The sequence below is a fragment of the Nycticebus coucang genome, chromosome 9 (assembly GCF_027406575.1).
Source record: "Nycticebus coucang isolate mNycCou1 chromosome 9, mNycCou1.pri, whole genome shotgun sequence".
NCBI lineage: Eukaryota > Metazoa > Chordata > Mammalia > Primates > Lorisidae > Nycticebus > Nycticebus coucang.
This window is the reverse complement of record NC_069788.1, coordinates 113,164,247-113,189,487: the sequence shown is the minus strand read 5'-3', so window position 1 is coordinate 113,189,487 and position 25,241 is coordinate 113,164,247. Positions and strand designations below refer to the sequence as shown.

At 46.3% G+C, this 25,241-nt stretch overlaps 1 protein-coding gene across 6 annotated transcripts in view; it reads left to right on the top strand.

Annotated features, from left to right (window-relative positions):
- RGS6 (regulator of G protein signaling 6) overlaps window positions 1-25,241 on the top strand; it is a 645,323-nt gene that overhangs the window by 508,638 nt on the left and 111,444 nt on the right. For all 6 annotated transcript variants that reach the window (XM_053602701.1, XM_053602700.1, XM_053602704.1 and 3 more), the window contains exons 4-5: window positions 21,089-21,139; window positions 24,191-24,297. In XM_053602701.1, coding sequence (XP_053458676.1) covers window positions 21,089-21,139; window positions 24,191-24,297 — 158 coding nt within the window. The remainder of the gene's footprint in view (window positions 1-21,088; window positions 21,140-24,190; window positions 24,298-25,241) is intronic.

Genomic DNA, 25,241 nt, shown 5'->3' with positions numbered 1-25,241 from the left:
CTCCATTTCTCTTTCTCCCCTATGAGATGTCAGCTCTTAGACTCTCATCCTACTAGTCTCATTTGGGGACCCATCACCAGGTCCCCAAAGAATGCGTACAGCGGGGGTTCTCTGGCAAATGCCTATCTGCTTCTCTCAGCGGCCATCCCAGTTGAGCCAGCTTTTCTCCTTTTATGCTAGTGATAATCCTTCTTTCTTTTAAGAGTTCCCTGGTCTTGGCCCTTGGGATTTTCTCATTCTGAGTTTGGGAGGGAGAAAGCATGGGGGACACTGGTCATTTGTGCCCAGATGTGACTGTCTTGCTTAGATTAGGAAATTCTCAATGTAATGAGTACTGATGGGGACAGAGACTGCTTTCTCTGCAGTAGCAGCTGAAAATATTAGCTACTGTCTTATCCAGCTCTGGGTACAGCCAGAACATCAGATGTAATCCAGGTCCTGCCAATCAGGCGGGCTCTTGCCATATTTGGGCCGAAGATATAAGAGACAAGGGTCCTTTATCCTCTGGCCAGAACAGTTTCCTCCTCGGAACCAGTCCCAGGTGTGTCAATGAGCATTTTCCAGTTGCCTTGTACCAAGTTAGTTTTCTACTCTTCAAGATGGCAGGCTTTGTTCTAGAACTGGAAAGTGCATGATCCGAGAAAGCGAGGGATGTCATTTATAGACAGGGAGACAGCCTCTACCTTTGCCTCATCCCAAGCAATGGCCAGCTCCGAGCTGGCCTCATGGCTACTGTACACAGAGAAGAGATAGTGGAGAAGACAGACACCCACCAGGAAGGATAATGGAAGGGTGATCTGGGGCACTTGCCTCAACCAGGTCTATTCATAAGTTTTAGTCCTTATCAGAAAGCACTATAGATACCTCCTTAGTACACTGACCTATGATCATCCCTGGGGATCCCATTTTGTCCTTGTGCCTGTCCAGGCAGGTGTAACAGAAGGGTCTTTCTTTCACCCAGTTAAAGCAATTCCGCTTCCAGAAAGTGTGGGTGAGTGGGAGCCATAAACTGAGAAGTAAGATACCTGTTCTGGGGTTTGGGTTGTTGGATTTTTAACAAAATTCTGTGACCCCGTGATTTTAGGAGTAACCACTTGAACCAGAAGGAAATATTCAACCGGATTCTATGATCACACCCTAATGCGATCTAACACTAGGCAGCGGGCACTGTCCAAAGGAAGTGTCATTTACCATTCCAATCAGGGGGCAAGGGGACTGGAATCAGCTCCCCTGGCTTATTTCCAGCTGCAAAATGGAAGTCGTAGGGTATAAGTGATTGTTCCTAATATATATGTGACTGTTTCTTACTCTCTGCTTTATCTTTATAACCTGCAATTGACCATATATAACTTGTCTGACAAAAAGAGGTGTGTGGGAGGTTGAGATAGGGTCTGACGTGATGGGTAGTTTCCTGTGATGAAAAGGATCCCTGTTTTCATCCTACCTGTTGTCTGGCCTGTCCTCAGAAATTGCCTGACAGCAGATCACAGGTTGAAGCTAGAAATAACTTCCCTTTCCTAGACAACTTGGAGACTGGCCATCCTCTTCCTTAGTTTGGTAAGAATAGTCCAAAAAGCCAAGAAAAGCCTAACTAAAAAAGTATTTTGGGGGAAGGAGCATCTTAAGTAGGATTTAGAGGAAGCTCACCTCCTTAAAACCCTTCTGTGGCCCCCCTCATTGTAGCCACCACACCCCTCCCACCCACCCTCACTCTGGAGCCATGCAAAATGACTTACTCTAAGCACTAACTCTACAGCCAAGCTGCCTGCGTTCAAAATCCAGCTCTTTGCCATCTGAACATGTGATTTCAGGTAAGTCACCTAACCTCTCTCTACCTTACTTTTGTCATCTGTAAAGAGGAAAGAATGACAGAACGTTCTATTTCATCAGGTTGCTGTGTGTATGAGTGTGTTAATATATACAAAAGGGCTCGGAACAGTGCATGGCAAACAGTAAGCACCAGGTAAATGTTTATACTACTGTGTTCCATGGTTCTGTGGCTTTGAAGGTGCTGTTCTCTCTTCCTTACCTTACCTAGCAAATTCCGGCATGTCCATTAAGACTCAGCTCAAGCCCTACCTCCTGCAGCAAAGTGCGCCTGGCTCCCACGTCTGCTGGACGTCCTTGTCCGTGCTTCCACGGTTCCCTGAAAATACATCTGCTGCAGCGCTCAGTGCACTGAAGTATGGTCACTGTCTGCCCTCCCCTGGTTGTGAGCCCTTGGAGTGTAGGGACCACATCTAATCCAGCTTGTACTCAGAAGTTAACATAGAAGGCTTGCATGTCGAGTGAATGGCTAATACAGTAGTGCAATCCACCGAGTTCATATGTTGACTCACTTCCTCATTCACTCCTTCCTTCGTTCAGAAAACATCTACTGGGCATCTGTGATGTACCAAGTGCCTTCTTTCCAAGCACCTGCTCTTGATGATCTCTCTTTAATCTCTGTGTCAGTCTTTGCATTTAGCTAGCACAAAAAGAAAAGGTAGAGGCTGAGTTACTCTGCTCAAGGCCTGACTGGAACAGAAGAATGTTAGAGATTGAAGGTCTGCCTGATAGCTGAGTGAGTTGTTTCTCGCAAATTCCAAGCCCTCTTGTAGATTCCAGATGTCACAGCTGGACTCAGACAATCCTCCAGGCCAGAGCATTTCTGATCAGTAACTTTTTAACTAAAATGAGCATCACAGAAAACATTCTGCCAAAAGAATTATTCAAGTCCTTTTTTAATTGATTGCCGTGATACTTGTAAAGTTTTTTGTTGTTGTTTTGATTTCAGGTTAATGTGAGAGTAGAAGCAATTAGGTTACAATTGCATTTGTTAGGTAGAGTCCCTCTTGCATTTGTATCCTGCACCCAAGAGGTGTGCCATACGCCCTGACATTGTGCCTACTGGGGGGGAGCACTCCAGGCTCCCTCCCACCCCCCACCTTGAATTGAGTTTTTTTCTTATGTGGATGTGCCTTGTAAAGATTTGATGCTAAAGTCTTAGGCATATTTCTGTAAGATGGAGTCAAAGAGTTGCCAATTCTATTTTGAAAAGAATATAGAAGAATAAAGAAGCTGACCCTAAAGGTAGAGGCCCTTTGGTTCACAGGATGGGCCGATAAGGCCATTGGTGTTACTGCCCAATTCTTCCTTCCCTCCTTGGTAGCAATAAAGCCCCATTTTTGGCTAAGCACACTGTTTCCCAGAACAAAAGACTATTTCCTCAGATTCCCTTATAGCTAGGTGTGGTCCAGAGACACAGTACTGGACAAAGATGTGTGTATTCCTTTCTTATCACTGCTTCAGCAAACTACCACAGACTTAGTGGCTTAAAATAATACAAATTTATCATATAGTTCTGGAGGTCAGAAGCCTGAAATGGGTCTGAAAGGCTAAAATTAAAGTATTGAGCGGGCATGGTGGCTCACGCCTATAATCCTAGCACTCTGGGAGGCCACGGCGGGTGGATAGCCTGAGCTCACGAGTTCGAGACCAGCTTGAGCAAGAGCAAGACCCCATCTCTAAAAAGAATAGCGTGGTGTTGTGGCAGGTGCCTGTAGGCTCAGCTACTCGGGAGGCTGAAGCGAGAGAATTGCTTAAGCCCAAGAGTTTGAGGTTGCTGTGAGCTGTGACGCCACGGCACTCTACCCACAGCATCTGAGTGATACACTGTCTCAAAAAAATAAAAATAAGAATAAAATAGTATTGACAGGGCTGCATTCCTTCTGGAGGCTCAGGGGCAAATCGTTTCTTTGCCTTTTCACGCTTGTAGAGGTTCCCTACCTTTCTCGTTTGGGGGCCCCTCCCTTTGTATTCAAAGCTCTCTGGCACAACCGTGTTCTCTCTCATTCTCCCCCTCTCCAGGCCTCCCATACCTCGCTCTGTGATCACTTCTCTTCTCTCTCCTCTCTGACCCTCCTACCTCTCTCATCTATAAGGACCCCTGTGATTACGTTGGGCCAATCTGGATCATCTCTCCATTCAGAGATCCTTAACTTCCGGAGGGAGGGGGGTGGGGCCTTGGTGTGTGTCACACTTTATAGGGGCAAGACATGATTGTAAGAGGGACTTTACCTAACAATTGCAATCAGTGTAACCTGGCTTATTGTACCCTCAATGAATCCCCAACGATGAAAAAATAAATAAATAAATAAATAAAAGAGATCCTTAACTTAATCACATCTGCAAAGAGTGCCTTTTGCATATAAAATAACGTATTCATAGTTCCAGGGACAGAACATGGGCATCTATTTGGGAGGGACATTATTCCATCATAATGTATAAGTAGAGTGTGGAACTTTCAGAAATTGCTTACAAGGAAATGTCTCACCTGGGAAGGATACTCTTCTGTCTTTCCCTCTTCCTTCCTTCCTTCTGGCAGCTGGGATACGATGACTTGATGCTTTGCAGCCATTTTGAACCATGAGGTGACCTTGGGGATGGAAGCCAAGTACTAGGATGATAGAAGACAAACGTGAAAATAGGGGTTCCTGATGACCCCATGGAGCTACCTCCAGAATTCTTTTACCAAATATACTTCTATCTTGTGTAAGCCTCTGTTATTTTGATTTTTGGTATTCTGGAATGTGCAGCTAGACCCAACCCGCCCCCCTTAAAACTATATACAACTCTCTCTTAATAAACTATAAGGCTGATTCTGTCAACTTTCTACCCTACCTAAGGAATAGACAGATGGTTAGCATGGATATGACCATTGCAGAGAAAACATTTTAGCAAAATGGACCATGTTCTTATGATGCATCGATCAGTCATCAACTTCTAGTTCTGCCTACAGGCTGAACCGTCCAACCTCAATATTAATCTGGCTGTTAACATGAAAGAGCTTTGCTCAAAGCCCACCATACTCCCAGGAGAATCAACGTAAGCAAGAATAGACTAGTACTGTTCTAGATCTGATTAGCTTACAATAGGGCTGTGTGGTGGCCGCCTCTTCTCTGCCATATGTGTGTCTAACACCCTGCAATGGTAAAGAGCAAGGTAACTTTCCACACTGCAGATATGATCTGTCTGACTATCAAGATCAGAAGTGGCCCTAAAATGTAACCCAACCTATCCAAACCCATGTCTGTAGGGAGAAGCAGCAGGCTTATTAGTGACACCAAAATGCACGTCATTGTCATGGCCAGCATTCTTTAGTATATTCATCAGACGTTTATGGAAAATCTGTGGTGTGGCCTCTGCCATGAGTGAGGGTGCAGAGCTGAGGAGATTGAGGGTAGAGGTCCCTGTCTTTAAAAACCCCCATTGCATTAATGGAGATACTGGCCAAGAAATGCATTATCTGTAAATTGTTGCTTTATTTTATTATTGCCAAGAATAAAAGTCTGTAGTCACAGCAGCTGTCCTTTGCTAGGGTTTCCTCATCCAGCTCTCCCCCATTCGTTATTTGTTCCCTGTATTAGTTTTAGCAATTTTTAAAATGATTCACTGTTCAAATCTAATCCATTTTGCATTCAGGGGCAGAGGTGATGATGAGGTAATGAGGCTAGAAAGAATAAATACCTAGGCAAGTTTTATATTTACACCATCCTTTTACTAGTTACAGCTCTTCCCATTTGAGAACAATCTCAGCATGTTCTGTTAACAGAAGTCAGCTTCTCTTGGTCTGCAGTGGGCCGATGTGAAAGGAGCTTGCGCATTAGAGAGCCGTCTGGCTCTGATGACATTGCACCCCACAGTCTTCTAACGTGGTAGAGTTTGGGGCTCCAAGTCATCTGTCAGGCTGCATGAAGCAGAGTCCACACCGCAGTGCTGGGCCACAGGCCAGCTCCTGAGTCACACAAGATGCTTCAGGGAGCCTGCTGCAATTTACTGATAGGAAAGCCAGAAAACAGGTTAAAACATGTAATAAATCAGAGAACACAGAAGTCATTAGCTGTCTGCTTGGCTTGGTCCTGGGGTACAGTCATCAGATGCTGGTGAGATTTTTTCCTGAATCAAGGCGGGAGCAGGAAAAGGGATGTGGAGAAGACAGGCAGGTTCCAGGAGGGCCTGCCAGAGGGGCCATTGGTTTAAACTCATTTTTCTTGTCTTTTCTTGAGAAAGGAGCACAAACTGCCATGACCCCGGGGTAAGTCACAGAGAGCAAAACTTGAGCACTTTCAGGTGACAGAGGTGTCCAGATGGAGAATGGATGGGCTGGGGCCCTGCCAGTGGTGCGGAGCACAGCCAAGGGTACCATTCCAAGGCCTGTCTCTTTCCTCTCTACATCTTCTCCAGCCTTGCAGCTTGAGGGCTCTCCTACATACAGTGCTCCAAATAGTAGCTCCAGTCTGCCCTCCCCCCCAAAGCCAGATCCATGTGGCCAGCAGCCAGTCTGCCTCCCAATTCCAATGGCTCCTATGGATCCAGAGTGAACATGGCCAGCACAGAACGCAGGTTTCCCCCACCCGCCCTCCCCTCGTATAGTATAGGCTCCACCGTGTGAACGACTTAAGCTAGAAACCCAGTCACTCTTGACTCCTCTTTTTCTGCCACACAAGCCCCATCTGCCAGAGAAGGCAGGAGCCCTGCCTCTGAGGGGGACCCCAAGCCCTTCCTTTTGATTTCACTGCACTGCCTGTGCCCAGCCATCCTGTGTTTTCTCTAATCCACTGGAAACAGCGTTGAGCCTCTGCTCCTGTCCCTGTACAATCCACCCCAACACGTAAACCAAGACTCCCCCTGTAATGCCAGCGTTCTAATTCGACCGGACCAGAGAGAAACTCGGCCATGGAGGGCAGGCACAACATGCTTTATTCAGCTCACAGGCAGCTGGTGAGCCAAGTGGAGGCCCAGGAGCTAGGTTACACATTGCCATCTGTGGTCCACAATCCATGCACGGGAAAGGTCCTGTGGACCTGTACACCTCAGGGAACAAAAGTGGCAACATGCCGAGCCACAGCTACATGGCCACTACACACAGCTGTGGCTGTCTAGGAACACAAGGCGCCTTCCAGCAGGGCCATGGAGAGAAAGCCCAAACACTTTTTCTTTTTTTTTTTTTTTGGTTTTTGGCCGGGGCTGGGTTTGAACCCGCCACCTCTGGCATATGAGACCGGCGCCCTACTCCTTGAGCCACAGGTGCCGCCCCCAAACACTTTTTCTTGTCCCTACATGCCCCTCGATCCTCCACCGCCACCACAACTTGCAGCCTTCCAGAGACTCTCTGTCACCCTTAAAATCCAACAGGGCGCCAGGGGGTACAGTTCTGCCTTTGACCTCCTCCCTGCTCTGTCCTGCATGCCATCCCAGGTGCACACACCTGCTCTCTGGACAGCGGCGCTCACTCCTCCTGGGGTTCCAGCCCCAGCTGTCCCTCTGAGGGGGTGCTGTTCCTCCCCAGGCTCTCACCACCGCCACCTTCTCTGCAGTCGCCTTGTGAGGTCATCGTGCTCCCCAGGAGTAGCAGCATCCCCAGTCCCTCCCCACCAACACCCCATTCTGCTCTTGTTTCAGTGTGGTGCCCTCGGTGATGGTCTGACTTCTCCATCACACAGACGATAAGCCCTGAGAGGGCAGGGATTGCATCCATCTCCTTCACCACTTCAGCACAAAGGAGCTCAATAAATGCTTCACTGGATAAAGGGAGTAAGAAATAAGTAGGCAACCCAAGGCTCAGTTTTCTCAGCTGGAAAACGGGAGCATGAGTGGAAAGGCTCAGGGGTATTGTACCGTGCAGTGAGCAGGGAGGTGCGTGGGGCCCTGTGAGCTCCAGGTCCCCTCATGGATGTGAGGGCACCGAGGGAACCGGGAAGTTGGCCCAGAGCCCGCCCTGCAGAAGCAGAGTGTGCGAAACTTCAGGGCTCACCTGCTCGGCACTGTGGCCAAGCCTCTGTGCCATACGCTTTCCCTGCCCCACGTCTGTGTTGGTTGCTGTCCAGTTGTCCCACCAAAGCCACTATCTCTCTATACCCTTCTCACCAGACACTGTCGCCCTGGGCTGCCTCCGTCAGCTCCCTTGCCCTGTGAGTACAATGGACTCAACCCGTGGGTGACACCAGCAGATGAGTGAGCAGGAGAAGGCAACTACAGTGTTTATTTTCCGGCCAAGCTTCTTTGGATAACAGTTATGTGTGTTATTTTGCTTCTGAAGGCTGTGGCTGCGGTCTGAGCACCTTCTCCTACAGAGACCACACCCTCTGGGTTCCCATAACTAGGCCTGATGTTGGAAACTTCCTTTAGTTGTTGCTCTGGGAGCCGGCTGCTCCCCCACCTGTTAACCCGCCCACACCTTTGTCTAAAGTAGCTTTATTACCATCTCCCCAAACGTGGGGTTTAGGGTCCCTGCCAGCATCCTTGTGATGATGCTTTCTATTACACGACAACTGTGCATGTTTGCACTTGTGTGTACCTTTCATCCGATACCCCAACCTTCCGCCCCACAGCTCCAAGACCATCCTTTAACCACAGAGAACCAGAATCATCCTGCAGCTTGAAAGAGAAAACATGTTTGACATCTTGAAAATGAATGCAGTTTGCTAGGGGGATTCGTTTCTTCCTTCACTGCGCTGCGTTGTGTTCAGACCCTCTTTTTTTCTCTCTGGCTACTCTCGGCAGGCAGTAAGGATTATTTCCAGCAAATGGACTCAGAGCAGTGAGCAAAGAGTGATGCTGAAATTTGACCTGTGCTTCGTGTTACTTATATTTCTAGCAGATACATTTGTTCTTAACCTGAGCTACTTTTTGTCATTTTTCAGGATGTTAGGGATGGGAATATATTAAAAGAGCAATTAGGTATATGAGTGTGAGTGTTCTATGCATGTGTGAGGTGGGTATTTGCTGCCTCTGTGCAGGTGTGCAGGCGTATGGGTGTGAATGTGTGTGTGTGTGTGTGCACGCACGGCATCTGTGTTGATAAGAGATGGGCAGTCACTGTGCACAGCTGTTGAGTGGTGGGGTGGGAGGGCTGGAATGCAGGGCTGAAGGAGAGAAGAGGAGAGCTGGGCCCACAGGCCCGGAGACCTCCCTTCCCTCCCCAGTTCCCTCCTCCCTGCCTGTCAGGATGTCTGTGATCTGAGAAGTGGGCTTGCAGAAACCAGGACAGGCCAGTGTGGGGGGCTGAACTGCACACTCTGCAGGCCCCCTGTGGTGTCAAGTGGCTGGCTTCACTCTTCCCGCTAGTCCCCCAATGCCCTGCCTCCATCCTTTATGTAAATGCATGAAAATGAAATGGAATTAGGGATTTTAGGAGGAAAGAGTGGGGCAGGGATGGCAGGCAGCACAGATGGGCTTTCCTGTGGGCAGTGCCCTGGCCTCCTGCTGCAGCCCTCCCAGGGCTGGGACACACAGGCTCTGGTGGCTCCATCACTGCTCCCTCACTCCTTCTTACGATCACGGGATATGTCTGCCCTCGGATGCCCAGCGCTCTCTCAGCCCTCAAGGCTGTCTTTCCTTGGTGGCACTAGGTCAGGGGACCCCCAAGCAGCTTAAAGCCACTGGCTCTTTCCTGAACAATGGTGAGGGGAAACAGTGGTGCTGTGCCGTTTTCCTGCACACCAAGCACTTCCGGGTTGGGGATTTCCAGCAGTGGAGGTGTGGGGCTGCCAACTGGCACTGCCCGGCAGCCCGACTCCTGGTGCCATGGACTGATCCAGCAGTGTGCCAGCTACCCAAGGTGGGCCAAAGGAGGGACACTCAGGGAGATGCTGGAGCAGCCACGAGGCAAGGCTGAGAGCTGGGGTGGAAGGAAGGCTGTGTCCTGACGCGGGCGACCCCCAGATCATTGTCCTCTAGCTCTCACGCACACTTCTCTTTCTCTTCACACCTGAGTCTCTGGTATCTGATGCAGTGCTTTGCCCATAGCTGATACCAGAGCAAGCTGGTGATTCGGCCCTTCTGGGACCTTTCACAGAGACTTGTTGTTCAGCCCACCTTGACCTGGAGAGGGATGTCAGGTGTCACGGAGTCCCATTAGTGGGACGGGTCCTCACGTCTGCACCCATCACCTCCCTGCTCCACCAGTCTCCTCTCCCTGTTGCCACTGATCCTAAGTGCATCCATCTCAGCCAGCATCGGTGGCCCCCTCACCCCCACAAACACTCCAGGCACAGTCCTTGCAACATGCACTTGTTCACATCAGTAGTAACAGCAATAATCATGATGAAGTGAACATTTACTGACCATCTGCTCTATGCTGCAGGACCGAGGACTCACATCCATCCTCTGGGCTGTGCTTCTATTGTATCATATAGAAACTGAGGTTTGGGAGGGCGAGGCACAGCCCCAAGGTCACAGAGCTGGTGGGAGGAGGAGCTGGACTCACTCAGGGCTCAGGGCTTAGCTGCAGCTGGGATGGAGGAGAGATGTCAGGACTCATCTGAAATTTCTCTTCAAGAACTGGGAATTGATCTGGAAGTAGATCCTTTGCCAGTGGAGAAGACCTCAGACTGGCGCTGAAAGGATGGGCTCATCTATTTGAATGAAACATGGGAGCTTGAAAGAGCCAGGCTAGAGCAATCTCAGGACTGTCCAGGACTCGAGAGCCTGCAGTGTAGGCCTGGCGGGGGGGGGGGGGAATCTCCATCCAGGAGATCAGCGCTGAGAAAGACTCCAGTGTGGGCAGATGGAGGGATGTGTATCAGTTGGAGGTGGATAATGAGGGAGGCTAAATCAGCGCCAGAGACCTCACTGGCTGTCACTGCATGTCCTCCTTTTAACCCTCACAGAACAGAATCTAAGGTAGATTCCAGGACTTGACCCATTTTGCAGATGGTCAAACTGAAGTATGGCATGCAATACCCGTGAAATCTTAGCTCAGCAACCAGTGTGGCCCACAAAGCACCTAAATCCTGGCTCACCCACGCACCCTGCTGTGCACATCTCTTGCATTCCGAGGTGCTGGCAGACTCCAGTGGGTCTTGCAGGTATGGACATTAGGCACACTGTGGCAGCCCTTAGGCATGCCGTGGCAGTGTTAGCAGTGCTTTTGCTCTGACAGTGCAGTTAGGCTGATCTGATGCCAGATGAGGGACTGCAGCCCGCAGCCCCCTCATCTACAAGGACACCGCTGGGACTCCTCTCCCACTTCTCCCAAGAAAGACTCAGCCTGCAGATTAATTTCAGTATAAAATGTTCATGAACCACTGTAGATTCAAACTTGCACAAATGAGGTGACCATTAGAAGGCAGTAAAGCCCCAGCAGCCTGCCAGCCACCCTCAGCCTGAGAGGCCCCCGATTCCCTTCCAGCCCTCCACGAAACACTCCTCAAAACACCTACAGTACTTTCTGGTGGGTGCTCCTGGTCACCTGACTTTGGATCACTTCTCTCCAAAGCAGTGCCTTATTTGATTTTTATTTCTGCCTCTGGATAGAGCAGAAGGCATTCATCGGTGGCAGCCGCCCTTGGGGAACAGAAGCGACGCCCACAGCGGCTACAGTCCTCCCTTTCCCCACACTGAAGCTTAATCAATGTGGCCGTATCCAGCCTTGCCTTTAATAAGCTGATTGTTGAGCTAAATCCCATGTGCTCTCCGCCTCACCCTGGATGCTTTTGATTGACAAAACTAATCTCTCCTCCACTCCCATGTCTGCCGCTGCCTGCATCCTCTTGCAAATCATGTACTCGGCTGCTGACAATTAGATATGAGACTTGGGGTTCAGACGCAGGAGGTTATGAGGTTATGAATCAATCATGGGGGCTTGGGTGAGATAACAGATCCGGGGAGCCCATCTCAGACACCTTGCCACAACCCTCAGAGCCTCCTGGTTGATTTATGAGTTGGTAATAACCTCTCCAGGTCTCCTGGACCCTATTATTTTTCATAATGCACAGGGAAGCTTTAAATTTCACAGAACGGGAAGTGCAGAGTCTGAGCCAGGCAGGGTGGGTGAGGGAAGAATGCCTCCCACCAAGGCTTCCTTACAGCTGCCTCCTCTGCTGTGTGGCCTGTTGAGTCGCTGAGAAGTGTGGCCGTCACATGCCCTAGGAGGCCAGCACACTGACCTGGCGGATAGCAGATGACCCCAAGGAGAGGGCCCTGGTGGACCCTGGTTTAGTACTGTGTATGGCAGGATGCTTAGGGATCCTGCATCTTAAACACACCCACTATGGTGTCCCAAAATCATATTTGGTGTGCTTGGATGTAATTCCTCCCACCTGTTCAAAACCATATGACTCAGGGGCCTTCCTGTAAAGAAGAGATAATCAGGCCAAGTGGTGCCTCAGGCTTATAATCCCAGCTCTCTGGGAGGCTGAGGCAGGTGGACTGTTTGAGCGGGAGTTTGAGACCAGCCTGAGGAAGAATGAGACTCCGTCTCTACTAAAAATAAAAAAAACTAGCTGGGCGTTGGGGCAGGCACCTATAGCCCCAGATGAGGGACTTAAGAGGCTGAAGCAAAAGGATCACTTGAGCCCAGGACTTTGAGGTTACTGTGAGGGATCCTGCATCTTAAACACACCCACCCACGGCACTCTATGCAGATAATCACACATTGGACCAAAGCCAGTCAAAAGGTGGCATCAAACTACAGTCTGAAAAGCAGTCAGGCAGTGGGGACAGGGGAGGTGGGAGGAGCAGGGGTCTTTCAGCCCAGAGGTAGAGGGGAACACTACCTTTATTTCTGCTTACTGTCCTCTTCCAGGTGAGAGCCAGTGTTTAATAAGGAAAAGGGGAAGGCTTTGAATTGCTACCAATATTCACTCAGTATTAATTTGTTGAGATTTCTTTGTATAAGAAAAGATGTGATTTTTAAGAGAAAACAGTGTCAGTGGGTGAAAACATTTCATCTGCAGCAGTGTTTGTAAAATTCCCATCCAAAGTATGGGGTTGGTTTGGGGGCCACAAGAAATTGAGAATTATAAAATGTAACAGATGCACACATGTGGGTGATTATGTGTTATACAGTGGTTCTCAACCTTCCCAATGCTGCGGCCCTTTAATACAGTTCCTGTGGGTCGCAACCCACAGGTTGAGAATCACTGGTGTTATAGGATGTATATTTGAATACAACTACTGACGAATAAGTGTTTGTTAAGTAATTCCTCCCAACTTCGTGCTAAATGTTTACTCTGTGAAAGGGATAGAACCAACAGTCCCTTTTCCCCCGGAGTTATAGTTTAGTGGGTATTGTGGGTTATTTGGTTATTTCCTCCAAAAAAATTCATATGTTGAATGAAGTTCTAATCTCCTGAGCCCCAGAGTGTGACTCTATTTGGAAATACAGTCATTACAGATGTAATTAGTAAAGACGAGGTATTAGGGTGGGTCTCAATCCAGTGCGACAGGTATCCTTTTATTAAAAGGGAAAATTTGGACTCAGAGACACACACACACAGGGAGAATGTCCTTTGAAGACCAAAGCAGAGATGAGGATGTTTTGTTCACAAGCCCCAAACACCGAAGACTGCCCATGATCCACCTGAAGCCAGGGGAGAGACGTGGCCCAGGGGCCTGACAGCCCTCGGATGGGCCTGACCCTGCCGATCTGGCCTCCAGAACCATAGACAATACATTTCTGTTGTTTAAGCCATTTCAATTTGTGGTATTTTTTTATGCCAGTCCTTGCAAACTAATATAGATGAGGAGGCAGACACTGGTGATACCTAGTTCCAAACGGAGATATGTGCTCCAAAGGGGAAGAATCTCATTCTCCTAAGGTTGAAAGCCAAAGTCTGGAGCGCAAGGAAGGCTTGCAGGGACACTGGGGCTACAGGGTGTGCAGGAGTCAGCCAGAGGGAGAAGTGGGAGGAGGATGGGAAGAGTGTCAACAGCCCAGGGGATAGCATGAGCACAGGCCCCACTATGGGGTGGGACACGTCCCTTCCGGCCATGGGAAGCCCATCCCCATGGCAGGTGATGAGGGGGAAGGAGAAGAGGATCCAGGGGTGGTCAGGGTCCAGAGCACCCCAACCTGGAACGACACAGTGAGGGGAGGCTGTTTCGCTTTCTGCCCTCACTTCCAGGAAATGCACATCAGAGGAGCAGAGTCAGAAAGCCGGAGACCCCGGCTCATAGCATCGTCCTGCTGCAACTCCTTCCTTCGTTTCCCCTCTGTCCAACCATCTGTCTAGTGGCAGGCCCCTTCCTAAAAGCATCAGAAGACATCTTGAGATTCTCTAAGCCAAGGCCTAAAATAACACAAGGGTCCCCAGGGGCCTCTCCGAGCCATGCAGATGACTTGGTTAGGCTCTTGGCTCTGATCCGAGGTCCCTGAAGCACAGACTCCCCTAGTAGCTACTGGGCATTAATGCTCATCACTGTGCACAGGGTCGTTTAACTTGTACAGCCTCTGTGGCAGGTCCCATTATTATTGTCTTCTTTTTGTACACATATAAGGAAGTAAAGATATAAAGCAGGCAGGTGCCCTGATAATAAAGAGGCCATTTTAGCAAAACCATGAGCCAGGCTTTGTGAGGAGGGTTTTGTGTTCATGATCTTATTTTATCCTGTAAGTAGGCCATATTTCCCCCCATCGACATATGAAGAAATGGAGATTGGGGTGAGTGGTGGGTGAGGGAACTGCTAGGGTCCCCCAGTTTGTAAGTGAAATACGGTGAGTGGCACTCACGGCTGCCCAACTTTGTAAACACTGTGACCTCTTGCTTTGCGTGCTTGGTAAGAAAGTGTTAAATTTGCCATGCTTTTCCCTGGAAAAACTTAAGTCTGTTGACCAAGCAATACGACTGGGAAGTGACACCAAACTTTGCATCACATGATTTCTTTCACCTGCACTTCGTTCATCGTTCCCACCCTCCCAAGCCCAGTTTAACCCTTCCTTTTTATGCTTTTATGCTCGCATTTTTTTCATTTTTTCTTTAAAAACTAAATCATAACAGAAAGGTCTAAAACTGTAAAGACTGCCCTACTTAGAGTATCTTGTCTTTCATCTGGAAACTGGAGAAATAATAATCTATTTACACCATACAATTACCGTTGTAGAATTATTCTAAAACCTGGAATGTAGAAAGTGCTCAATAAATTATTAATTCCATAGCTAATAATACTAGTGATTATTATTATCATAAAATTAATGCCTCTGCTTCAGGGAAAAAAAACAAATATAGAATATCTGTTTTCCAATTATTTTCCCTTTATGCTACTTGGAAATTTTTTTCAGAGATAAGACAGGTGTAATAGTATAGTTCAAATAATATTTGACATGAGATTGCCTAGATTCCAACCCTGGCTCAAATAGCATGTGGCCTTGAGCTTCTCTTACCCTAATCTTTAAAATGGGCATAATAATTGTCATATTTTACAGTTGTGGTCAAGATGATATGTGATGACAGGGTCCAATGCCTGGCTCTGGCTTGCCACAACATGGGCACTCATGAAGTATCATTGCCCCTTCATAGCCTTGGCCTGCACCTGGCATCTGTGTGATGAGGTGGCAGGAAGCTGCTCTTTCTGCCCAAGAGGTACAGCAGAGACCTTGGCCGGTCTGCAGAAATCAGTGGTGGATGGAGTCATAAGCTTGACTGAGGAGTGCCGCAAACTCTCTCAGGAAAGGAACACTTATTGTACATTGAGCTCCAAAGTCATTTTACTTGAAAGAAAGTGTCTTTCCCCAACAGTGAGAACTGCTAATTAACTTATGAATTGTTCCAATGATCAGTACTGTGATATACTGTATAATCTGCCAGGTTTCAGGAAACTTGAAATTCACAGGTGACTGGAACCAGTCTTTTATTAACTTTGCATTATCTGATTTGGGCTCACACCGATGACGATACGTTGGGAAGAATGGGGGGAGTTTTTCATCCTAGAATCCCTGGGGTTCTGAGTGGGAGGAAGGCCTCCCTGTCAATTGCTAGCTCTTTGGAGGAGCTTCAAACACCTCAAGACAAAGCCTAGGATTTTATAAGGTCCTTCCCCCCAACCAGCCCCATTGTCTAGTTTGGATATAGAAAGTGCTCAATGAATTATTATTAATAGTTTTACAGCTAATGATAGTAGTAGTTATCATCACTAAATTAATGCCTCTGCTTATTATAAAAATAAGTAAATTGTATGTAGAATACCAAACCCCCTTACCAGCTGACTCAAAACTGGTGTTTTTTGCCCTAGAGTTAAGACAGCAAAGGAAGTCACCAAGAAGAGGTCACTGAGTCTAACAAATATTATTAATTAATAAATTATCAGCAAACAAAAGAGGGGTGTGGGGTGTCACTCTGAGTCCAAGACTACAGGTGAATGGGTCTGTTAGAGTCCACAGAAATCCTCTCTGAGGCCCTGGATGGCAGATGACCAGCAAGAGTGACCAATTTGAGGCCCATGATCCAGCCTCATTTTTGAGCCTCCCACCGTTTACCCCTCCGGAGAAAGACAGCTTCAAGAATGCTGTGTCCATTCCTCTTTCTCTATTCCCAGACAGTTGGCAATGCCCCCATTCTTCCCAAAATATGCCCAGGGCCTAAGTGCCGCACCCTCGGCACCAAGCCGCAGCGAGGTGGCGCTGTCCGCGTTGTAAGACGACGGAAAGGAGGTTTGTGCTCCCCGGAGCTGAGCCCCCAGCACCCCCAGTGTGCGCAGCAACAGAGATGTTGCCCAGCATGCTGTTTTCTATCGCATTAACCTAAAGGTATGGCTTTCTGTTACAGTGTACGTGTATGTTAAGCTGAATGTCTGTTTGTCCTGATAAGTAAGCAATAAGTCTTGTCAGAATGAACACAATTATAGTTGATCCAGAAACAGCACAAGAAGTATGACTGTGCCAGACTCAGTGGCTCCAAACAGCACGTCCCCACCATAAATGTCAGTGGGCTAAGACAATGCAGGCGCAACAAACAAGATGTTCCAGCACGACATGCACCATCACCACCCACAGTAAAACTTTTCTTAAAAAACATCTTACTTCACTTACTTTTTAGTCAATCAACGCACAATGGAATAATTACATATGATTAATAATAAACACAAAATAAAAACATATATATAATCAACATGAAATTAACATTTATATACCATAGAAGAACTAGAAGAACTTTTAAACAAGTTATATCTTTACTATTACTTAAGTTTAAATATAAGAAGTTGCAGTATGTTAACATTCCTCAGATAAGAGGAAGCAAGCAGGTTTCACTGATAACCACTAACCTTTGTTCCCCTTAAGGACAGAACATTGAGAAGTAGTAATGGATAACTACCCACGTCTACAAACTTAAAATATAACTTGTAAAGGTCAGCAAGTTGTAAAATTACTTTGTGTAACCTGTAATGCTTTGTGGAAACTGTATAAAAAGCGTACTTAAAACTCAGTAAAGCACAGCTGCATACTTCACCAAGTGCTGTGTGTCAGACTGTCATTCCTGCGTCGACCTTTCAACCAACCTGACTCCGTTTCCCTGCTTTCCCTTGGACTGAAGCCCACCGACAGGGTGGTCCGCGGCACCTAAGGCCAGCCAGAGGCCTGCCAAAGTCACCCCTCCCCTCTCCACTTCGGTCTCAGAGGCCAAGGTTTCCTTCTCTGCTCTTGAAAATAAAGTATTTTTCGCAGTGCAAAAGTATTTATTATAACTATGAATGTTCAATGAACTTTAGATAATACAGAAATGTAAATAATAGAAATTGCCCAGAATGTGATGCCTTCCCTCTCCCCAATATAACCTAAAGTTAACAATTAAAATATACTTTCAGAACTTTTCTTCTCTATATCTGTGTATATCTACACATATATAATTAACAGAATATAAATATTTTTTATTGCAGAATGTTATTTTATCATATACACTGTTCTCAATCTGCTTTTACACTTAATACAGTAGATATTCAATAAATATTTATTGCATGTGTGAGCCATAATTTGTTATTCAGTCCTCTATTAGAGGACTTTTGGGTTGTTCCCAAACAGCTGTTCAATAAATGTGATTTTGTATACAAAATACATAATTGAAATACATACATATTATACATAGAAGCACAACATATGACTTCGTGTAACAAATATATTCATAAATATGCTAATAAAACATACATTCAATGGGAGGGATGTTTGGGTGCCCTGTATCTCATAGATACCCCTGGGATATATGTTGATAAATTAGCCTCAATAAGAAAGCTTTCAGATAAAGGGTGGCTACCCTGCATGTATCACGTTGTGATAATGTAACATTTGTTATATTGTTATATTGGCTTTAAATCCTCGGCCAAGCAGCTTGATTAAGGTAAGATTCAGAATCCAATCGTGGTAACAAGGCAACAATTAATTTTAGGTAGAACAGAAAAAGAATCTGAAGCAGATTCTTTTTAGAACAGGAAGGAAGGAATGGTTGTGGGTTGGTGGAAAAAAAGGAAAGTGAAAAAAGAAGAAGAAAAATGTTTTCTCATCCTGGCTATTTCAACTACTCCTGTCTGTGTCTGTAGCATAACAATTGTAGGGCTTTTAAAGGATGTGTTATGACGATTTCCCATTTTTATTTGCTCCTGGAGCTACAGGTACAGTGGTTTACTTCCTGCCCCAGGCTGGATGCTGGCCACTCCAGATTAGTCCAGGGAAGCCTGAAATAGTCCACACCTATGAGAGCAAGCATGGCCACCTATCCCTCGGTGTCATCATCTTTGCTGAAGTCCACCAAACACTGCCACAGCATAGGAGGGGTGGTGGGGGTGGGGAGTGTCTCCATAGAATGAGTGCAGCGGCCCAGGATTACCACAGGCAGCCACATTGGCCTTTGCCTGGATCTGAGCAAGGTCATACCAGTCCCAGAAGAGATGACTGTCCTGGTGGCTGAACCAGAGACAAGAAACTCACTTCTGTGGTCCCCACAGTGCTGGGGGGAAAGGAAAGGGGCTTGTGTGCCTTTCCCTTCTTTGCAAACAAAAGTGCTTAAATGTGATCCTTTAGCTCTGTGAATGCAAACCAGGGCCTGGTGCTCTGGGGAGAACAATCAGGCCAGAGACTGAGCCCAGGAAGCCAAAAGGGGATAGAAACCCAGACAATGGTGCAGAGCCGGGGGTGGGTGCAGGGAGGGGAGCAGATATGATAGCAAGGAAGGAGTTTCAGTGTGCATGAATACTAATTAGTGACGTGGATATTAATGATGACAGTAATTAACAGGGGAAAGGAAGGGCTGTCATTGTCCCAGGGTGAGTAATCAATCTTGGCAGGTGATAAATAATGGTTCAGCAAGCTCAGCAGAAAGATAATCCGCCTGCCTGGGGGACAGCTTGAGCTGATGCTGGAAACCTCACAGTTTCTAGGCAACCCACAAAAAAAGAACTATTTTTCTTTTGAGAACAAAAAAAAAAAAAACCAGGTTAGTCTCTCTCCCACCCCCAACTTGGGATTATAGTTCTTATTTGATTTCTGCTTTGTTCTCCATTTCCGAGGACAAATGTTGAACTTGTGTAATTTGGAGGAAGTGGACACACAGCCACATCCCCCACATACACACACACACACTCACACACAGACTTGCTCTCTCTCTCTCTCTAAGAATGTGAATGAATAGGAGTGTTTCTGATGCAAAGTTTAGCCCACAGATGCCATCTGGGAGCAAGAGCATGGAGAAGCTTAGAAGTCCTGCTTTTGAGGCTGAAATGAGGGGAAATGGGAAATTGCAAGGCTGTGTTGGTGGGCCCAGGGCACACGGGAAGAAGACAGGGCCCTGACAGGCCACTGTTCTGGTGACTTCCACCCCACGGAGCAGGAGAGACACAAAATATCTAGTTTCTCAGTCTGCACCAGTCCCACTTCTGGCCACCAATCAGATTTCTGAGGAATTCGATTTCTGGGCAAAGGGAAATCCTCATTAAACCCCTCTGCTGTATCTCTAGATCCTGGGCCGGGAATCCAGCCCAGGAGAACATTTGCAAACCCTCTCCCTCACACAAAGCTCAGACACACAGCAGGACCCAGCTAGCTAAAATGGCTTCCCTTGCAGGTTCTTTTCCACCAACATTCTATCCTGCGGTGACACAGCCATCTTCCACGGTCTTCACTGGTCTAAAGTGAAATCTTTGGGTGACAAAGGTGGCTTGACCAGAAGTTCAAGACTTTCCAGAAAATTGGATTCCTCTACTCCCATATGAACCATGCACTCTTAGAACAGGTGCCACATTTTCAAAGGGAGGCAGACAAAAGGAATCCTATCCAGAGGATTGTGACCAGAATGGTGAGGAACACCTTTCTGGGAGTCTCAGGGTCCAGGCACATTTCCCCTGGAGCGAAGACACTGGTGGTAAACAGAAACCGTCCAGATACCTGAAGGAGTGAGTAGTTTAGATTATCTATCATCAAAGGGCAAAAGTAAGGCCAACAGAAAAAAGTCAAAAGGACCAAGTTTCTTTTCAGAGAAATCAAGGACGATTTAAGTGGAACAGGCTGGGTAGGGGGAATTTGTGAGTTCCCAAGTACTGAGGTTTTTCTGCGAGCAGGTCACAGCACTTCTCATCCAGGTTAGTGATGTTCATGGCTGGACCCGCGGCTCCTTGCAGGCTCTTTTCCACCAACAGGTCCTGTTGGGGCTCTGTACATACACACACACACACACACACACACACACACACACCGGTCTGCTGCATCCAGGCACAAAAGGGGAACAGAAGGGTGGTGAGGTGGGAAGGACTGCATGAGAGTTTCTATGGTCCAGCCTGGAAATGGCAGGTGTCATTTCTTCCCACGTGTATTGGTAGAACTTAGTCCACATCCAAGTGCAGATATGTCCAGAAAGGTACTCTAACTGTGTGCTGGGTGGGAAAGGGAAGAAATTTTGGTGAACATGCAGAAGTTTCTGCCAGAGATGCAGTGGCCCATTCATTTGGGATGGGCCCATGGCAGAAACTGTGAGAGTTTTGATAGGTCACCTGTGTTGGTCAGACCTTGTCAGTGAGGACAGGGAGCCAGAGAGGACCCCTTCCTCAGGAAATGGTCTGGGGCCAGGCATGTTGAAACTCCACCCTGCTTGTCTTGGGAAAACCCTCCCTAGGCACTCCTAGCAGTGTGGATATGGGGTCATCCTGAGCCATCAGAAGTGTATTTGTTTTAGAAAAGGATGGAATTGTAACTATGGAAGTGTATCAATGTATGGAAAGGGTTAGTTAGGACAGAAAAGGGTCAGTTTGTGCTGACAGGAATCAGGATTTTCTTGGGAAAACATGTTTCTTCTGCTATAGCGTTTCTTCTGCTATGAGGCCTTCAGTTGAAATTGCTTTCTCATTGCAGGTACTGACATTGTTCAGTGGCTCATGAAGAACCTTTCCATCGAGGACCCAGGTACCTGACTCTTGACCCTGCCTTTATCTTTGCTGTTGTCAGTAAATATCCTATAACCAAGTTCCAAACTAGATTCCCCTGCCCTCGTGAGAACTGAGCCTATAAATGGGAATTCCAGGACATGGGATCACTCTGTTTACAAATGAAATTAATTTATTTTCTCCACTGAACATCTATCTTTAAATTTAAATGACGCTTCAAGGAAATAAGCAACTATTTAGAATGCCAAAGAGCTCAATGCAATAATGTGTGAAATGAGTTGAATTCTTGTTAGCTGCAGCAATTAAACATAAGTTGTAGCACTGTCGCTGAACAGCCTTCTACAGCCAGCTCTTAAAGTTAGATCGCCTGATCCACAATTAAGATGTTTAATTATTTGCTAAGACTCCTGTTTTCTGCTTCTGCAAGAAGGTGAAGGAATATTTTTTCATCTTTAATTGTACACTTCAGTTAGGAAGACCTTACTAGAAAAACAACAACAAAACCCTGACCGATAAGTTTCCAAATCTGTCCTCCAATCAGAAAATAAGCAGTAAAATTAATTTTCACAGCATAATTAGGATATGGGGGAAGAGGTCTGAAAAATGAAAATTCTGAATAAGTAAAGCTATATCCATATGCTGTTAAATTATACTTCTCACTTTATTATATATTTCCTTTGTCTTAACCAAGTGTTCTTGATGGCTGAAGGTCACATTTATAAAGGTCCACTAATATGCTCTGATAGTCTTAATGGACATTGGAATTATTAGACTTACCTACCCCAAATTACATGGCCCTAACCGCTATGCTTTTTGAAGGTTTTTTTTCCCAAGTGCCCACTATAGGTGTCTGACCTTCAGCTGTGACTCCTTGCTGGGATCAGTATGTCAGCCCTGGCATTCCTGTATTTTAACCTGACACTCCTAATCTGTTGGCTAAGAAGAGATATAATTTTTATGCAGTTCAATTCAATAAAGTTGCCAGAAATCTGAGTGCAGAAAGCAGGTCATTCATGGAAATAACCCAAGCCTTTTCACCACCTTCAATCGTGACTACTGTCACAACTAGTGAAAATTCTTAATTCCAGTCAAGTTCTTCATTCACAGGGAAGAAACCATCCATGCCAACCCTTTCAAGGGACAGAACCCAAGTCAGCTCCCCTACTGTACTTCCCCAGTACAGCCTGGACTTCTGAGGGTCCACCTGGAAAACCTGGACTGGATCCCACTGGCCCTGTATACTCTGGACTTCTGTGTGTCCACTTATAAAACTCGGACTGGATCACCAGCATAGTTACATTGTATTTAAAGTCAACATTTCTTTGCATTATGATTCTAAACTAAGGATACCTATCTTTCCTCTTTCCTCAAAGCAGTCTTTTATCTTCCAAGAGCCCTGGTTTCTTTGTCCTTCCAATATAATCATTGTTTATTTCTGCTTTATTTATTCATTTTTTATTTTTATTTATTTATGTGGGTTAAGCCCACATCTCTCTCTGTTGCCCAGGCGGGAGGGCAGTGATCCAATCATAGCTCACTGCAGCCTCAAACATACATGAGTCATTACAAAAGCTTTGAGATATGAGAAAAATCAAGAAATGTAAAATCTACATGGACAAAAACAAATGAAGCCCTCCCAGAAACACCGACAATCTGAGCAAGTTGAAACTTGCACATGTGAAACAGAAAGGATGCTGTTGACTATGTTTCTTGAAAGTGAAACAATAGACCATAGCACAGTCTGTCTTAAAACTTTCATAGTGACCCACATATTATTATTATTATTATCATTATCATTATTATACTGAGAACACTAAAGAAGCTGGTAATACATGAGAGTAGGCTTCAGGAATCTTCTGACCCTGGCATGAGAAACTCCTCTGGAAGCTCCCGAATGGTGGTCATGTTTATAAATATCTGTTGTATTCTGATGCTTTGGGAGGACATCAAGGTGTTGGGAGCTGTTTGGGCTTCTGAGAAGTGGCTGAGTAGGGGAGCTAAGAACACCTACCAGCTGGGAACAGAAGTGAAATGAGACAAACCCAGGCTGTGGGAAGCCGGGCATAGCCAATGTGTGGACCAGCATCTTTTCTTTCTTCCGATCTGCCAAATTTCTAAGCAAAAAAACATTTCTGCTCGAAGAATGAAGTAAGAGTTTTAGCTCTGAGGCTGGTGACATGAAGGTCACCTTCTCACTGGATTTTATTCTTCTTTCCCTGAGGGAGGAAGCAGCTACAGAAGATGAAACTTCCCTACTTGCTGGACCCAGGATTCTTGAAGCATAGAGACATTAAAAACTGGTCATCACTAAAATAAAAATTAAAATAAGACTCCACTCATTCTAATTCCACCCATTATGAGTGCAAGTTCTTAATAAGCAACATCCTCTTGAAAAGTTTGCAAATAAAGCCAAATAAATCACTTTTTAAAATTTAGAGCTTATGAAATTAGTAATTACCAGAGATTCCCTGAGCATTTCAATAATTTCCACGTTCGAAAATTAGTTTTAACCAAAGTACTTGTAGGTTTGTGAAAGATTATTATGTGTGGTAGAAGCATTGAGGGCTTTAATTTTTTTTTTCTTTCTGCTCAGAGTAAATTCATAACTGTGAATCTGTTTGTGGCTGGTGCTAAAGGAGCAACAGGTTGATTGCAACATGGCTGGGGATGACAAAACAGGAGAAACTACAAATGTGAATCCAGGCTGCCAGCACTTACGGAGTATTTGCCCTGAACCAGAAAGTGCTAAGCACTTTACATGAAATATATCACTTAATTAAATACAGGTTTATCTATGCCAAAGCTCATGCCCTTAACCATGAAGCCAGACTTTCTTCTGAAAGTCTAGGGGTAGGGACTGGAGGTTAAGTAGCATCAGGTTCTCAGACCTGGGATCCAGAGGCGTCTCAGACACATGGTGGCCCTCGCCCTCCGCAACTGTGCAAATGCAATCATATCATCAATGCAGATGACGCTTAACCTGTCTGGCTGCCTTTCTGCCCTCCCAGTGTACATTTCAGCTAAGTAATCGGCTTCCTAATTCCTTCTCTCTCCTGCGTCCTTCTTGCAGTTGAAGCAATACACTTGGGAAGCCTTATAGCTGCCCAAGGCTACATCTTTCCAATCTCAGACCACGTTCTCACCATGAAGGATGACGGCACCTTTTATCGTTTCCAGGTAGGCCTACTGACTCCACCTGAGGAGCTGTTTCCTGTCACCCTGATCTAATCTCAGATTAGAACTGAGGGAGAGAGAAAGGAGGGAAGGAAAAAGAAAGAAAGGAAAGGGAAGGGAAGAAAAAAGGAAAGGAAAGGATATTTGAGTGAGCAGCCATCATTCCTCATCAGCACTGGCAAAGCGAAGAGAACTTTTGTCTGGCCTGTTGATTGACCCACTTAAATAATAGTAAAAGAAGAGGGACTTTCAAATCCCTTTCAAACAAATGCAGTCAGTGTAACCTGGTTTCTTGTACCCTCAATGAATCCCCAACACTGAAAAAAAGAAGAAAAAGAAAGAAAAAAAAAAACAATAAAAGACCCTCGTTGACTGTATACTCTGTTGGGCACTATCTTAGTCCATTGGGACTACTATAACCAAATACCATAACCTCAGTGGCTTTATAAACCACAGAAATATATTTCTCACAGTTCTGGAGGCTGGGAAGTCTGAGATCAAGGTGCCAGAAGATTCTGTGTCTAGGGAGGGCCCACTCTCTTCTTCCTATTTGGTGCCTTCTAGCCATGTCCTTATGTGGCCTAAGAGATGAGGAGGTCTCTCTCAGGCCTCTTGTATAAGGGCACTAATGTCATCCCTGAGGACTCCACTCTCATTAACCTAATTACCTTCAAAAGGCCCTAACTTCCGCTGAGCGTGGTGGCTCACACCTTTAATCCTAGCACTTTGGGAGGCCAAGGCAGGTGGATTGCCTGAGCTCAGGAGTTCGACACCAGCCTGAGCAAGCGTGCGACCTTGTCTCTAAAAAATAGCTGGGCACTGTGGCAGGCACTCAGCTACCAGGGAGGCTGAGGCAAAAGGCTCATTTGAGCCCAAGAGTTTGAGATTGCTATGAACTATGATGCCAGGGTACTCTACCAAGGGTAACAAAGTGAGACTCTATATAA